The sequence below is a fragment of the Gasterosteus aculeatus genome, chromosome 21 (genome assembly GCF_964276395.1).
Source record: "Gasterosteus aculeatus chromosome 21, fGasAcu3.hap1.1, whole genome shotgun sequence".
NCBI classification, from domain to species: domain Eukaryota; kingdom Metazoa; phylum Chordata; class Actinopteri; order Perciformes; family Gasterosteidae; genus Gasterosteus; species Gasterosteus aculeatus.
The window spans coordinates 4,203,774-4,220,725 of record NC_135708.1 but is presented as its reverse complement, the minus strand read 5'-3'; the positions used below and the strand labels follow the sequence as shown (position 1 = coordinate 4,220,725).

Below are 16,952 nucleotides of genomic sequence, written 5' to 3'. Positions count from 1 at the left end.
GATCACAACTCTTATGACACAATTCAATCAGCGCTTCCAAGATGTTTCTGTCATTGAGAAAGAAATCAAGCTGTTCTCAACTCCCTTCCTGCTGGATGCAGAAGAAGTGGAAGAGAGTCTGCAATTAGAACTCATCGAGATGCAGCTCCTCTCCCTACCCGACTTCTACCGGAGCTTGGAAAAGGCCAAGTTTCCACTGATGTGAAGCCACGCAAAAAGAATGACCAGTCTGTTTGGCACAACATACATATGCGAGCAAACATTTTCTCTGTGAACTCTGAACAAAAGCAGATTGAGAACCAAAATGAGCGACAGCCATCTCTGTGATGTCCTTCACATCTCAACCAGCAAACTTACTCGTGACCTGCCAGCCGTCCTTCAGTCCAGAGCAGCATCACTGCTCCCATTAAGTGCAACACTGTTCCCATTGTAGGCGAGTTCAAATATATTACTCAGTATTCATGTGTTCAAAAGCCCAATTACTTAATAAATGCAGTCAATTAAAGTTGATAACATTTTCTAAAACACATTAGCAGATAAATGATGATCATAAGTAGGTTAAATAAAGCCTTCCCTCTTTATACAGGGCTGTGAAGGGGGTCCCCATCCTGACGAAGAAGCAATCTGAGGATGAGCTGCCAACCCTTTTTGTAAAAAAAATGAAAACCCATTAATGGAGAGATGTGATTTATGCACTTTTTTTTCTTTAAGTTTATTCAATTATTAATAATAATTTACCTACATTTGATTGATTGATTTGTATTACTGTTAATACACTAGAGGTGATATACCTTAACTTTAGTGAGCGGCTCAACCTTTCACATATTTTTCTGTCTGTGGCCCTCAGTGAAAAAAGTTTGGACCCCCCTGCTTTAATACGTGGAACACTTCCTGCATCTCGCTCTCGCTCGCCCCTCGCGTCCAGTAGTCGTATTACACTGTTTAACGTTCCCGTCTTCCTCGGTGGTTTGATTTAACGGTCTCACTTCCGCCCCGCTGCTCTCGCTCGCCCCCTAGTGTGATAACCGGCACTCCGCTTGTTGTTGCGCGCAACCCCACCGCCGTCCTTCCCTGCACCCCCCTCGTCTCCCCCCCCTCTCACACAGAATAAGAAACATGTCCATCCATCCATCCATCTTCAACCGCTTATCCGGGGTCGGGTCGCGGGGGCAACAGCTCCAGCAGGGGACCCCAAACTTCCCTTTCCCGGGCCACATCTACCAGCTCTGACTGGGGGATCCCAAGGCGTTCCCAGGCCAGTGCAGAGATATAATCTCTCCACCTAGTCCTGGGTCTTCCCCGGGGCCTCTTCCCAGCTGGCCGTGCCTGAAACACCTCCCTAGGGAGGCGCCCAGGGGGCATCCTCACCAGATGCCCAAACCACCTCAACTGGCTCCTTTCGACGCAAAGGAGCAGCGGCTCTACTCCGAGCTCCTCGCGAATGGCTGAGCTTCTCACCCTATCCCTAAGGGAGACGCCAGCCACTCTCCTGAGGAAACCCATTTCGGCCGCTTGTACCCGTGACCTAGTTCTTTCGGTCATGACCCATCCTTCATGACCATAGGTGAGGGTAGGAACGAAGATTGACCGGTAGATCGAGAGCTTTGCCTTCCGGCTCAGCTCTCTTTTCGTCACAACGGTGCGGTAAAGCGAGTGCAATACCGCCCCCGCTGCTCCGATTCTCCGGCCAAACTCACACTCCATCTTCCCCTCACTCGTGAACAAGACCCCAAGGTACTTGAACTCCTTCACTTGGGGTAAGGACACATTCCCTACCTGGAGTAGGCAATCCATCGGTTTCCTGCTGAGAACCATGGCCTCAGATTTAGAGGTGCTAATCCTCATCCCGACCGCTTCACACTCGACTGCGAAACGCTCCAGTGAGAGTTGGAGGTCACAGACGGAAGATGCCATCAGGACCACATCATCTGCAAAAAGCAGCGATGAGATCCGCATTCCCCCGAACTGTAGACCCTCCTCCCCCCGACTACGCCTCGATATCCTGTCCATGAAGACCACAAACAAGATTGGTGACAAGGCGCAGCCCTGGCGAAGGCCAACCCCAACCGGAAACGCCTTCGACTTACTGCCGAGCACCCGAACACAGCTCTCGCTTTGGGCGTACAAGGATTGGATGGCCCCAAGCAAGGACCCCCTCACCCCGTACTCCCGCAGCACCTCCCACAGTATCTCTCGGGGGACCCGGTCATACGCCTTCTCCAAGTCCACAAAACACTGACCACAAAAACAAAAGACTGGTTGAGCATACTCCCAAGCCCCCTCTATGATCCTGGAAAGAGTGAAGAGCTGGTCCGTTGTTCCACGACCAGGACGAAAACCGCATTGTTCCTCTTCAATCCTTGGTTCGACTATCGGCCGAACCCTCCTTTCCAGCACCTTAGAGTAGACTTTACCCGGGAGGCTGAGTAGTGTGATACCCCTGTAATTGGCACACACTCTCTGGTCCCCCTTTTTAAAGAGGGGTACCACCACCCCGATCTGCCACTCTTTTGGCACTGTCCCAGACTTCCACGCAATGTTGAAGAGGCGTGTCATCCAAGACAACCCCCCAACACCCATTGCCTTTAGCATCTCTGGACGGATCTCATCAATCCCCGGGGCTTTGCCACTGCGGAGTTGTTTGACTACCTCAGTGACTTCCACCAGGCTAATTGACGATGATCCCTCCTCCGCCTCCAGCTCCGCCTCCACCACAGAGGGCGTAGTAGTTGGATTCAGGAGTTCCTCAAAGTGTTCCTTCCACCGCCCGATAACCTCCTCAGTCGCGGTCAACAGGGTGCCATCCTTACTGTAGACAGCTTGGATGGTTCCCCGTTTCCCCCTCCTGAGGTGCCGGATGGTCTTCCAAAAACACTTTGGTGCCGACCGAAAGTCCTTCTCCATAGTTACCCCGAACTCCTCCCATACTCGCTGCTTTGCCTCCATCACGGCAGAGGCTGCTGCCCTTCGAGCCTGTCGGTACACTGCAACTGCCTCTGGAGTCCCACCGGATATCATAACCCGGAAGGCCTCCTTCTTCAGTCGGACGGCTTCCCTGACCACCGGTGTCCACCACGGAGTTCGAGGGTTACCGCCCCTTGATGCACCTAAGACCTTGAGGCCACAACTCACCGCCGCGGCTTCAGCAATGGAGGTTTTGAACATAGACCACTCTGGTTCAATGTCCCCTACCTCCACAGGAATGTGAGAGAAGCTCCGCCGGAGGTGTGAGTTGAAAATCTTTTGGACCGGGGCCTCCTCCAGACGTTCCCAGTTCACCCTCACTACACGCTTGGGTTTACCGGGTCTGTCCCGAGTCTTCCCCCATCCTCTGACCCAGCTCACAACCAGATGGTGATCAGTTGACAGCTCTGCCCCTCTCTTTACCCGAGTGTCCAGAACATGCGGCCTCAGATCAGACGATACGATTACAAAATCGATCATTGATCTTTGGCCTAGGGTGCTCTGGTACCACGTACACTTATGAACATCCTTATGTTCGAACATGGTGTTTGTTATGGACAATCCGTGGCTAGCACAGAAGTCCAGTAACAAACACCCGCTCGGGTTCAGATCAGGGAGGCCATTCCTCCCAATCACGCCTCTCCAGTTATCTCCATCGTCGCCCACGTGCGCATTGAAGTCTCCCAGTAGGACTATGGAGTCCCCTACAGGAGCCCCATGCAGGACTCCATTCAGGGTCTCCAAAAAGGCCGAATACTCTGAGCTGCTGTTTGGTGCATATGCACAGACAACAGTCAGAGTTTCCCCCCCCACCACCCGAAGGCGTAGGGAGGCGACCCTTTTGTCCACTGGGGTAAACTCCAATGTAGCAGCACTCAGCCGGGGACTTATGAGTATCCCCACACCCGCCTGGCGCCTCACACCATGGGCCACTCCGGAGTAGAATAGAGTCCACCCCCTATCCAGGAGTTTGGTTCCAGAGCCGAGGCTGTGCGTAGAGGTAAGCCCCACCAGATCCAACTGATAACGCTCCACCTCCCGCACAAGCTCCGGCTCCTTCCCCCCCAGAGAGGTTACGTTCCACGTCCCCAGAGCCAGCATCTGCCGCCCAGGTCTGTTCCGTCTAGACCCCCCACTGTCACTGCCACCCTTGTAGCAGCGCTGCTCTCGCTCGCCCCCTAGTGTGATAACCGGCACTCCGCTTGTTGTTGCGCGCAACCCCACCGCCGTCCTTCCCTGCACCCCCCTCGTCTCCCCCCCCCTCTCACACAGAATAAGAAACATGTCTTCACTCCTAAACCGTTGACATACATTGCCAGTGCTCGAACGTTAACTCCTTCCAACATCTTCACTCTCAAGGAGTAAATATCAATTGGTATTGGTTATTGGTCCCTGTTAGTTCAGGGTGGTGCCCCGTTATTTATTCATTCTGAGAAGTATCTTAGTAATTATTAATAATTCTATTAATGTCCATAAGTTAGTTCCTCATTTGCTTGTAACCTAATACGACCCCCTAGCCACTCCCAACAATTCCCATCCAACCACAATCACATTCACTCCATCCGGATGTCAACATTTATCTGGATAGGGTGTTTTTGGTATGTTCCGTTCATTTCTACGATATAGTTGAAACTAATTCCAGGTCCACCATCAGCTGTTGGTTCTTCACTGAGCGTCTGTGGCCGACTGTCACCTTTAGCGTGACCACGTTGCCTCATATCAACCCACCATGATGCCGTCAACGTGTCAGGAGACACTGTCCTCTCTTATAACCTGGAGACAAGACAAAGCTCCAGAGAAACAAGGTTTTCATCACCTTCCTCCCTGTTCAGGCTCATCCTGGCTACTGTTCCTCACTACTTCTCCCGTCCCCTTCTCACTCAGAAGGCAGCGCAGGTACTGATTCAGGCTCTTGTCATCTCCCGCCTGGACTACTGCAACTCCCTCCTGGCTGGTCTCCCTGCCACCGCCATTCGACCTCTGCAGCTCATTCAGAATGCAGCAGCTCGACTGGTCTTTAACCTTCCGAAATTCTCCCACACTACTCCACTCCTCCGCTCTCTTCACTGGCTACCGGTGGCCGCCCGCATCCAGTTCAAAACACTGGTGCTCACGTACCATGCTGTGAATGGATCGGGTCCAGCTTACATCCAGGACATGGTCAAACCCTACATCCCAACCCGCACTCTCCGCTCTGCATCTGCAAAACTACTCGTCCCTCCCTCACTGAGAGCAAAACACTCGACTAGGTCTCGACTGTCCTTGCGCCGAAATGGTGGAACGAGCTCTCTGAAGACATCAGGACCGCAGAGAGCCTTCACATCTTCCGCCGCAAACTAAAGACACACCTCTTCAGACTCTACCTCGACTAAAGACTAACAAATTGTAGCACTTAAATTGTACTTGTAACGTCACTCATCTATAGCAAATTGTAAATTGGCTTATTTGAGGAAATTGCACTTTCATGTTTCTTGTTCTCCTGAGTTTGTACCCTATGGTTGAATGCACTTATTGTACGTCGCTTTGGATAAAAGCGTCAGCTAAATGACATGTAATGTAATACTTCTGTCTGTGTTGATGGTCTCATGTGGGACACAAACACTTTGATGAGTGTCTGGTAGTTTGAGGTCAGCTCGGTGTGTCAGGGTCTTATTAACCAGGCTGACAGTGGGACAGAGAAAAGGTTTCCAGCTCTACCTCCTCTACCAGACTGATGGTCTGTGGCTGCAGCCTCTTCATACCTGAGAGTCTCCAGTCTCCAGTGAGGGTCCTCCAGTCCAGCAGACAGCAGCTTCACTCCTGAGTCTCCTGGATGATTGTAGCTCAGGTCCAGCTCTCTCAGATAGGAGGGGTTGGAGCTCAGAGCTGAGGCCAGAGAAGCACAGCCTTCCTCTGTGATCAGACAGCCTGACAGCCTGCAGACACACAGAATAAGACACATGTCACATGATCTGAGGGAGCTGTGAGGGCTGGAAAGGCACTGCAGTACTGAGATACTATCAGGTACAGAGGGGTCACATTCACATGGTTACTGACTGGTTTCCAGTCACAACTAAACACCCACTAATGTAGATCAACAATCTGATGACATTACTACTAACTCTATAATGTCAAATATTTACATTATATTGAAAATAAACACATTTTATGGAAATAGTTGGATAATGCATATTTGATTTAAATCATGCAAGCAGAAAGAATCTTATGAAAGTCAGAAATGAACCATGGATGTAAATAAAGACACCAAGTGGACTTTAATTGAATCCTGACCTGAGAGTCTCCAGTTCACAGTATCGACTCTTCAATCCAGCAGACAGCAGCTTCACTCCTAAATCCTGCAGGTGGTTGTTACTCAGATCCAGCTCTCTCAGACTAGAGGACTGGGAGCTGAGGACTGAGGACAGAGCGTCACAGCTTCTCTCTGAGAGGTTACAGTCACTCAGTCTGAAGAGAGGGATGAAGAAGAAGCAGTAAGTATAAAAGATGGCAGCATATTTAAGTTCTGATGTATGAATTAACTCTCTCTGTACTTACAGAACTTTGTTGGAGGCTTTGACCACTGGCAGAAGCCTCAGAAGAGCCTCCTCTGAAGCAGAGTATTTCTTCAGGTCAAACACCTCTAGATCTTCTGATGACAGTAAGATGAAGACCAGAGCTGACCACTGAGAAGGAGACAGTTCCTCTGTGGAGAGAAGTCCTGATCTAAGGGACTGTTGGATCTCCTCCACTAGAGATCCATCATTCAGTTCATTCAGACAGTGGAACAGATTGATGCTTTTCTCTGGAGACACATCTTCACTGATCTTCTTCTTGATGTACTGGACTGTCTCCTGATTGGTCTGTGAATGACTTCCTGTCTGTGTCAGCAGACCTCGCAGGAGAGTCTGATTGGTCTCCAGGGAAAGACCCAGGAGGAAGCGGAGGAACAAGTCCAGGTGTCCATTAGGACTCTGTAAGGCCTCGTCCACAGCACTCTGGTAGAGACACTTTGGTTTAGGTTTGTCTCTAAAGACTTTAGACCACAGGCAGGTAGTTTGTTCTTCTGACAGCAGATTGACACCAGAGCTGAAGAAGGTCAGATGGACATGAAGAGCAGCCAGAAACTCCTGAACACTCAGATGGACGAAGCAGAACACCATGTCCTGGTACAGTCCTCTCTCCTTTCTGAAGATCTGAGTGAACACTCCTGAGTACACTGAGGCTGCTCTGATATCGATGCCACACTCTGTCAGGTCGGATTCATAGAAGATCAGGTTGCCTTTCTGCAGCTGATCAAAGGCCAGTTTTCCCAGAGACTCGATCATCTTCCTGCTCTCTGGACTCCAGTGTGGATCCGTCTCAGCTCCTCCATCGTACTTGACCTTCTTCACTTTGGACTGAACCACCAGGAAGTGGATGTACATCTCAGTCAGGGTCTTGGGCAGCTTTCCTCTCTTTATGGTCTTCAACACCTCCTCCAGAACTGTAGCAGTGATCCAGCAGAAGACTGGGATGTGGCACATGATGTGGAGGCTTCGTGAGGTCTTGATGTGAGAGATGATGCTTCTGGCCTGCTTCTCGTCTCTGAACCTCTTCCTGAAGTACTCCTCCTTCTGGGGGTCAGTGAACCCTCTGACCTCTGTCACCATGCCAACACACTCAGGAGGGATCTGTTTGGCTGCTGCAGGTCGTGTGGTTATCCAGAGGCGAGCAGAGGGAAGCAGCTTCCCCCTGATGAGGTTTGTGAGGAGCACATCCACTGAGGCCGACTCTGTGACATCAGTCAGGATCTCATTGTTGTGGAAGTCCAGAGGAAGTCGACACTCATCCAGACCGTCAAAGATGAACACAACCTGGAACTCTTCAAACCTGCAGATTCCTGCTGCTCTGGTTTTACTGAAGAAGTGATGAACAAGTCCCACCAAGCTGTACTTCTTCTCTCTCAGCACATTCAGCTCTCTGAAGGTGAATGGAAATGTGAACTGTATGTCCTGGTGGTCTTTGTCTTCAGCCCAGTCCAGAGTGAACTTCTGTGTTAAGACTGTTTTCCCAATGCCAGCCACTCCCTTAGTCATCACTGTTCTGATTGGTTCCTCTCCTCCAGCTGAGGCTTTGAGGAGGTCTTCTTGTCTGATGGTTGTTTCTGGTCTGGCTGGTTTCCTGGATGCTGTTTCAATCTGTCTGACCTCATGTTCTTCATTGACCTCTGCAGTCCCTCCCTCTGTGATGTAGAGCTCTGTGTAGATCTCTTTCAGAAGGGTTGGGTTTCCTGCTTTAGCGATCCCCTCAAACACACACTGGATCTTCTTCTTCAGGTTGGATTTGAGTTCACGCTGACAAACTGCAGCAAGAAGTCCTGAATGAAGACAATAAAGAAGATCAATGAGTCACAGAATAGATTTCAACATTTCCTCTCCTCAGAGAAAGACTATGAATATATTCTGTCCGTCTCTGGAGACATTAGTAAAGGTCTCATTTATCAGCATGGTAAGTCTGTAGAGAAATCCTCTTACTGCTCTGCAGACGCTCAGCCAGCTCCTCCTGCTTCATTCTCCTCAGGAAGTGCACTGAGATCTTCAAAAAGGCCTCTCTGCTCATCCTCTGCTCTTCATCCAGCACCTCCTCATCCTCTTTCTCTAAGCATTCTGGGTAATCTGAACTCATAAACTTCTGGATCTTCTTCAGCTCGTTCTTCACAAAAGTGAGGATGTTCTCCTCCAGCAGCTGGAACAGAACATTCTATGAATGACACCAACTAGAAGATGGAAGCCACCATCAGGTCCATGTTGGACAGACGGACAATCCACTGGTCTACAAAGTGCAGCATGGAGATGATGGTGAACTGAGAGATGTTAAAGTAGTTGTACATGTACACACCATGAAGATGGAGTCCAGGTGTGTTTGATGCTGCTGGGCAGACGGACCTGTGGGAACCTCTGAGCTCTCCTGGTCCTCTCTGTGGAGGAACATGAACCATCAGCTCACATGGTGTTTGGACCATCAACACCAATACAACATTAGGTAAAGATATTGGCTTTTGTCATGATGGATCATGATGGAAACCAGATGCTGAAGACTGTCGATGATGACGGATAGTTTATTAATTGAGTGACAGTTAGTCATCAGTTTCATCTGGTTTTAGTTCTTACTGCGGATCATAAAAACAACGTCTGCAGACCTCTGCATCTGGTACAAAGTCCTATGGAACTACTCCAAACCTCTTTAGTCCGTCCCCTGACCTCTAGAAGTCTCTTTAGATCTTCTGAAACTAGTCTTTGGACCTTTTCACAGAGTCTACTGACGATACTTTGTCGAAACCTCTGCATGGAGTCCAGAGACCACGTCAGCTGGTCTACAGAGCACTGAGTTTATTCTAATCACATGTTCAGTCCCAGTCATCTGTTTCCAGAAACCTGCAGCTGTCTCCAGATGTGACCTCTGCTGATCCTGATGTGGAGGAACTAGCTCACATTGTGTTTACATCTGAGGATGTTTACAGTTAATGATTCACACTTAAACACACACAGACCAGTTAGATGATGGGTGTCTAACTCAAGGCCCGAGGGCCAAATCTGGTCTGCTGGGGGTCCAGTGCAGCCCGCTGGATGACTTTACTATTGTGAGAATTACAGAAAGACACAAATAGCTTTTCTATAAAAGTATCTGCTATTCCTAATCAGTCCACTGGGGGTCGCACTCTGTGAGTGAGCGCATGTGTTAGACCAGGGGGACCAGGGGCCTCATTTATAAAAGCTTGCGTAGGATTTGCGCCAGAAGTGTCATACGGATGAAACGTAGGACGTGCGGACGCACAGAAATCTTCAGACTTATAAAACGTCCTACGCAGTTTTCCCTTAATAAATCACAATCACTTCTAAATGCAGCGCAGCTTTTGCGGCTTCATGTCACGCCCATAGTTGCCCTTATATAGTCTGTGGAACGCCCACAATATTTATCGATTGCGAAATCATGACAAACACTGAGAGGAAAACGAAGAAACGTAACTTCACTCAGTGTGAAGTGGAAATGATCATTGGGAGGTGGGAAGGAGAAGTAAGATGCTCTTTGGAGGACACAGTGTGGACATCAATGATGCCAACAAGGCACCTGAGGGGCAAAAGGTTGCAGAGCAACGCTGCAGCCTCACGACCTCGGACCCAAATAAAGAAAAACTGGTCTGACATCAAAGTGGATGCAAAAAAGCGTTTAGCGCGCCATCGCCAAAGTGTGTCTCCACGGGGGGGAAAGGGACACCGGAGCTGTCCCCTCCTGATGAGAGACTGGCGGCAGTGATTGGGGATCGGGGACAGGGTCTGGGCCAACATCGGCGTCAGGGGGTCGAGGCTCGTTTGGAAGCTGTGCCACATCATGTAGCACAGCACATGCAGCACGATGTTTCACACCTTTTCAGGAGTAAACAATAACCTCCCTCCAGTGCAGTCGAGGCAGCGCCATCTGCCCTTAAACAGGCCGATGGTGCGCTGCACTACAGCGCCAATCCTTCCATGTGCCACGTCTTCTAAGAGCGCAAGATCAGCCATCAGCGTCATTACGCATTGTGACGGCATCATGGCGTTTTATTACCGTCCGTCATTTCTTTTACAACAGTCTAGTTTTACACACTTTCACACACGTTTGCGTGTTTCTTGCATTTGCCGACGGTTCTCATTTCACCCGTTTTTGTGCGTACGCATGGGTCCGAGCTTGCGTGAAGGACATTTTTCCGTCAAGTTTGCTTTTTATAAATACCAATTATTGCGTAGAGAGCGGCGTACGCCTTCTTTTGTGCGAACGCAACGTTTATAAATGAGGCCCCTGGTCCTCCACCAACGCAGTGCTGGTAGATCACCTAACATTGAAGAAAGAACCAGGTCAGGTCGCCACGCATGCATCAGTGCAAGTCATGGAGTGAGGTAACGACCAAGAACGTCTGCAGTAACTTATTGTTGCTTGTTTCTCTACATGGATTCATTTTGTGCTCCCGGTCTGCAGCGCTGTTGTTCCCTTGGTTACCGCTGCTGCTCGTTGTTATTATTCGGGCGATCGCCATGACTTGGATTGAAGCGTTGATGACAAGTAGCTTGCGAGGTGATAAAGTGTGGGCTCCCCTGTGTTAGACCTTTTAGACCACAGCGTTCCTCCAGGCAGCAGCGCCCGCTTGGAAATGACGGCCCCCCGTCGACCGGACCATCGCCTAAGATTTTACTGGTCCGGCCCACTTGAGATCAAAGTGGACAGTATCTGACTCAAACCTAAGATGAGTTTGACACCCTGGAGTTAGATGAAGATAATGAGTTCTGTCATGATGGATCGTCATGGAAACAACACGTTAAACAATGAACAAACATTTATGTAATTCATGACTGAGGATCAGAACAGTTCTTCATCTGTTTAAGAACTTACTCTGGGTCATAAGAACGGCGTCCATCTTTGAAGTTAATCACAGCATCTTTAGACCGATCACTCTTCATGGACACACATCTGGGTTCAGGTCCAGATTGCAGACCAGGTTCAGGATCAGGTCCAGCTCCAGGTCCTGGTCTCTGATGGATCCTGGTTACACATGTATGTATTAAATGTATTGATCACAACATTAAAGCTACTCTCACATCGGGAATTAAGAATTAAAGCAAATAAAGCGTCTGTCTATGTCTAGCTGTATCTCACCCTTTTGTTGTGACACAATACTAATCATGGTTATTATTATTTTCTATCTTTCATCGTAGGCGTTGGACAACAGTACTTTCTGATTGATGTTGTCTTCATGGACAGATGTGAATACTTCCAAAGCCATTCTATTCTCTGTCAATCACAACGATGTGAGCGTGATGATGTCTGGGCCGTGGTGACTGATAATGCTGCTCACTGTCTGAAGGAATACAGGAGGCTCTGAGAGGAGTGTTGCCCAACAGCGTACATGTAACCTGCCTCTGCCATGTCATCACGCTGGTGGGTGAGACCTGGCAGCTCTGCAAATCATTCTCCATTGTGACATGGATGAGATCTGCCTGCTAGAAAGAGAAGATGGGTGCGCTTCCTCATCAGCGAGGAGTTTGTGCAAGCTAAGGCCCCGAGTTGCACTTGGAATTGAAGTTTACAATGTTTTTGATATTTCCACCAAAGTTAAGTTGAATTTCCAAAGTGTTTTATTGTTTACTGCACGGGCTGTTGCAATTGTTATGCACCTTTGTTAGTAGATATTGACAGGACTATTCTTACTTAGTTTGATCTTACATGGAACTAACGGCATTTTTTGTTCAGTCATGTATTTTGTTTAATTTAAACTAACAATTTTTTTTTGAGTGACTGTTCTGTTTGGACACACAAGAAAAGATATTGCCATGTTTTTATCATGCAGCATGTTTTTGCCTGAAATAAGGTTCTATGTATGGAAGTTTTCAGTTTTAACTGAATATATTTTCTACATTTCAGTTCTTAATTCACTGTCTCTGCGTAAAATGTTAAAAACCGAATTCTCAAAAAATTTAAAAAAAAAAAATTGTGGGAAAAAATAAACCGGAATTTGAGAAAAAATGAAACAGATTTTATCGGGCCCTACTTACTCTGTGTCATTAGAACGGCGTCCATCTTTGAAGTTAATCATATGACCTTTTGACCGATCACTCTTCATGGACAAACATCTGGGTTCAGGAGACTTTCCTCTCTGCTGATGTGAACTGAAAGAAACACTGAGATTACATCATCACATCATCATCTAATCATGAAGCATCAGCTCACATGGTGTCCGTCCTCACAGAGACCAAAACAAGGTAAAGGTCCATGACGTGAGGTCTGGATGTGGACCACATGACTCCGTGTAGTGCTTTAGGTCTACTGGTCCTGCTGGTCCCACTGAGAATCAACAGCTCAGTCTTTCAGCTCACTGTTTTCTTCACCAGTCAGTTTGGTTTAGTCCCAACAGGTCTCACCAAGTCCTCCATGGAGCTCTCCCTCCCTCACTGGACACTGCTGAAGGGCCCTGGAGCAAGAAACCCAGAACCTCCACCAGAGAGTCTGGTAGAAACACCTCATCATCAGCCTGAGACCCTCACCTTGCATCAACAGAGGGACCAACGTCTTTGAAGACTAGAGGAGGCTCCATAGACCGGTTACTCTTCATGGACACACAGCTGGGTCCAGGTCCAGGTCCAGGTCTCTGATGGATCCTGGTCACACACATAGAAGCAGAGTCAGTGAGTGAGAGACGTTGGGACATGGAGACGAGTGGAGGACAGTTGGAGATGGTCCTCTCACCTCTGAGCTTTGGTCTGGCTGTCATGTTCCCCACACAGAGGGGCTTCAGAGGGAGGGACTCCGTCCTCTGGGTCCTCAGCCTGATTCATAGCAGAGTCCACACCTTCACACCTTCACACCAACCTGCTGGCAGAGATCACACGTTATTATCTTCATCAGGACAAACACACAGAGCTCATTCACCTCAACACTAAAACTCTCATGGGACACTTTGTGTTGTTGTCTTGAGACAACGTGTCAAGAGACGTCATTTTAAATTCTCATCCAATAAATGTTGTGTTTCTTCTAAGCGCTTTCCTTTGGCAGGAGGCAGCGGTCCATCAGGACGTTATTTATGTTAAATCACTATATAGGCTACTAAAACTCGTTAACTCGTAAAAGTTAAGAAAGTGAGTGTCAACAGGAAACGCAGCAAAATCTGGACACATGTCAATGACATTGATCTATCTAATGCAGAATGTAGAGTCTGGAAGACTAAAATCTCTATCTTCTCCAAAACAGGGCAGATAATTTCAGAGAGAAGAAACAGGATCAGCCCCTCAAAGCGGAGCCACTTGGTCTCAATGTAGATCTTCGCTGAAGGACAAAACTCTGCATGCTGATTTTTTTTTTTTTGTTTTACACATTTTAATTTAATTGTGTTGTGTGAATCTGTAAGCTTCTGTATGTTGTTTCACTTTAAATTTGTTAAGTATTAAAAAGTTTAAAATAATTAAAAGTTAGTTAAGTTCACTTTTAAATAGTTAAACGTTTGTTTTTGCACTAATTCTCTTTTTTTTATCACTCTGTAGAGTGTATAAATAAAAGTGTATTTATATAAAAACATTTGATAGTGTTTTTTTTACATTAGTAATTCATATTGCGCATAATTTTACATTATTGTTGGTGATAAATTAATTTAAGCACCAAAAAATCAGAAGAGCCATTTGGGAGCCGAAAGAGCCGGTTCTCTAAAAAGAGCCGTAATTCCCATCACTACCGGGTAAAAGAGGACGTCTGCTTTGTCTCTGACTTCTGGCCCTGATCTGCTTAGAGGGCGTGGCGTCACGTGAGGGGCGTGTCCTCAACTGTGTTGCTTTCAGGAAACGTCGGCACTGTGAGAACTATGAATCCACACTTTCTATCCACCATATTCACATTTCAACTTTGATAAACACGACCTTTTTAAACAGATGTGAGGAAAGAGAAGAACGTTTAATCTCACAGAACCAAAACACGTGATGGTGGGCTCGACATGTGGACGTAAAACCGGACCAGAACCAGTACCGGAAACCATTGTTTAGGGTATATATCATGATAAAATACATCAACGCATTATCTTGTTTTTATTCGGCAGAGTCCTGACTACAATAAGCTGGAATCCACATTAAAATACTCCAAACACACCTTTAGCTGGTGGGGAAGAGTCACATATGACGTGCAGGTTTGTCCACAACCTTTGGACCGAGTGGGACATTTTGTCGGTGCTTGAAGCTCGCGGACGTTGGAGCCAAAGAACAGCAGCGAATCGGTGGATTATGAATCATTGAGTGAGACAAAGCCTGCAGAGTTACTGTGAAACACACAGCGAGCCAGCAAAGACACAGACACACACACACACACACACACACACACACACACACACACACACACGTCTTACCTCTGCCGCTTCTCACGGGAATTATGGATTTAATCTGCTGTTTCTGCAGTGAGGAAAGTCCCCGAGCCGCTTCACCTCCTGCTGGTTTAATGGATCACCGTGTTTCCCTTTACAGGCATAACATTAACTACCGTTTAACACACCGTAGTGCGCAAGCTCATTAGACTCCCGTACATGACAGCATTAAAAAGTACAACAAACACACATATATCTGTCAAGAATAACCAAAATGGGACAAATTACGAAATAAAAGACAACAGAATGAAAAATGAATGCTCCAAAAACGCCATGTGACTCACAACAACTTCCTCTACGTCGGCTCGGCTCTTTTTTTATTTTTAGGTTTCTGGGTGACTTCAAATTGCTTTCATTAAATATTACAGTTCCTTACGCAGGAGCACAGACTTGACTCAAACAACTCAGTCTGCAGACTTTGGTTTGCTGCAACGCGACTCCACCGTCCCCCTTCAGCACAGCAGACACACTACATCGAATAAGCATGAGGAAAGCTGCTGCTCCAGTGTTTAAAACCAGAGAGGAACGTATGAGGGGCCGTGAGGGACATTAGTCACAATACCCTCTCACACACACACATGTGAAATGTGCTCATACACACAACTGCAATGCTCTTCAGTTCAGTGGATGTTCCGTTTTCTCCCCACGGAAAGGGCAACCCGGCATACATAGACTTTACTCAAGATTCCTCATTTGTTTGTTTATTTCTAAAAAAAGGGGAATCAGGTAAAAAACCTGGAATAATAAGAAATGCAATGCTTCAATTTCCATGTGCACACCACAACCAACACAGCTCCCCAGTTCTTTATCTTAATAACAAAAATACAAATAAACATTATTAACATACTATAATCCACCATCATCAGTTTCGTTATTTGCATGTACACATTCAAACATTATGCACCACATTCACAATGCATGCAGTCTTTCCTTAGCAGGAAACTACAACTCCCAAAATGCAGTACCCACGTCACATACCAGTCCGTGTTTCATACTTTAAACATATAAGCCAAAGAAAGTAAACACAGCAGCAACACATTAAGGTGACATCAGACAACATGAAGCGTACATTATAAAGGAGACAAGACAACATTGGAAATTAAGAGAGCTTACCAAGTGGCTGCACACCGGGTTGGAAGTCGTTACCAACTAAGTGAAATGCGCTTTCTTTTCACTCAGTAAACACTGGTCACGTGACCTCACAGCACACTCCTCTCTTAAAGGGACACTACACTATTGCGCTGCTACCTCAAAGTTTCTCCATATGTTACTGGCATTTATATGTATAGCTCTGGCAGGTAAACATTTGATCACACATGTAAATACAAAATAACAAAACGTCATGAATTAAAAACTCCACAGAAAACACAACAGTGGAGAATAGAACATTGCTGTTATCTTGTATAGATCAAGAAGACTCCTGTGAGAACCTCAGTCCGTCCCAGATCGATCATTTTGTTGATTCTGCTACAGGCTCTTTGAGAGTGGCGCTGGATGCTATTGCTCCTATGGAAAGAAGAATAGCAACAAGAAGGAAGTCTGCTCTCCGTAACGCAAGAGCATCTTATTACTCATCATTAATAGAGAAAAATAAAAACAACTCCAGGTTTCTCCTCAGCACTGTAGCCAGACTGACAGAGAGTCACAGCTCTGTCGAGCCGTGTATTCCTTTGGACCTCACTAGTAACGACTTCATGAAGTTCTTCAATGATAAGATTCTGACTATCAAAGAGAAAATTGATGGTCTCCTGCCTTCAACCAGTGCCAACCTGGCTCCGATGTAGGAACCTTGGATGCAGCAGTGGGCCCTGATGCCTGTTTGGATGCCTTCTCTTCCATCAACCCAAATCAACTGACTTCTTTATTTTCAAAGTCTAAATCTTCTACTTGTCTCTTGGATCCGATTCCGACCAAGCTGCTTGAGGAAGTTTTTCCTTTAGTTAGCACATCCTTATTAGATATTATGAATCTGTCTTTGTTGACAGGACATGTACCACAGTCCTTCAAGGTAGCTGTAAACCTCTTCTTAAGAAACCTACTCTTGCTCCAGAGGTGTTGGCTAACTACAGACCTATCTCTAATCTTCCCTTCCTCTCTAAGA

General features: G+C 47.1%; 1 protein-coding gene and 1 long non-coding RNA gene across 4 annotated transcripts in view; one reads left to right on the top strand and one right to left on the bottom strand.

Moving 5' to 3' along the window:
* LOC144390403 (uncharacterized) overlaps nucleotides 1–16,952 on the top strand; it is a 111,098-nt gene that overhangs the window by 69,795 nt on the left and 24,351 nt on the right. The window lies entirely within an intron of this gene.
* Nucleotides 4,867–16,493, bottom strand: LOC144390272 (protein NLRC3-like). Of its 3 annotated transcripts, none has more exons than XM_078096747.1 (10): nucleotides 14,837–16,493; nucleotides 13,198–13,323; nucleotides 12,996–13,109; nucleotides 12,507–12,620; nucleotides 11,347–11,496; nucleotides 8,821–8,899; nucleotides 8,457–8,667; nucleotides 6,499–8,299; nucleotides 6,235–6,408; nucleotides 4,867–5,879 (listed from the first exon to the last, which is right to left on the bottom strand). In XM_078096747.1, the coding sequence occupies exons 2-10, from the start codon at nucleotides 13,284–13,286 to the stop codon at nucleotides 5,606–5,608; spliced, it is 3,006 nt and encodes a 1,001-aa protein (XP_077952873.1). In that variant the 5' UTR covers nucleotides 13,287–13,323; nucleotides 14,837–16,493; the 3' UTR covers nucleotides 4,867–5,605. The 3 variants fall into 3 exon arrangements, with proteins under 3 accessions (XP_077952873.1, XP_077952874.1, XP_077952875.1); XM_078096748.1 differs by having other exon boundaries at nucleotides 15,965–16,493; XM_078096749.1 differs by lacking the exon at nucleotides 11,347–11,496 and having other exon boundaries at nucleotides 14,837–16,489.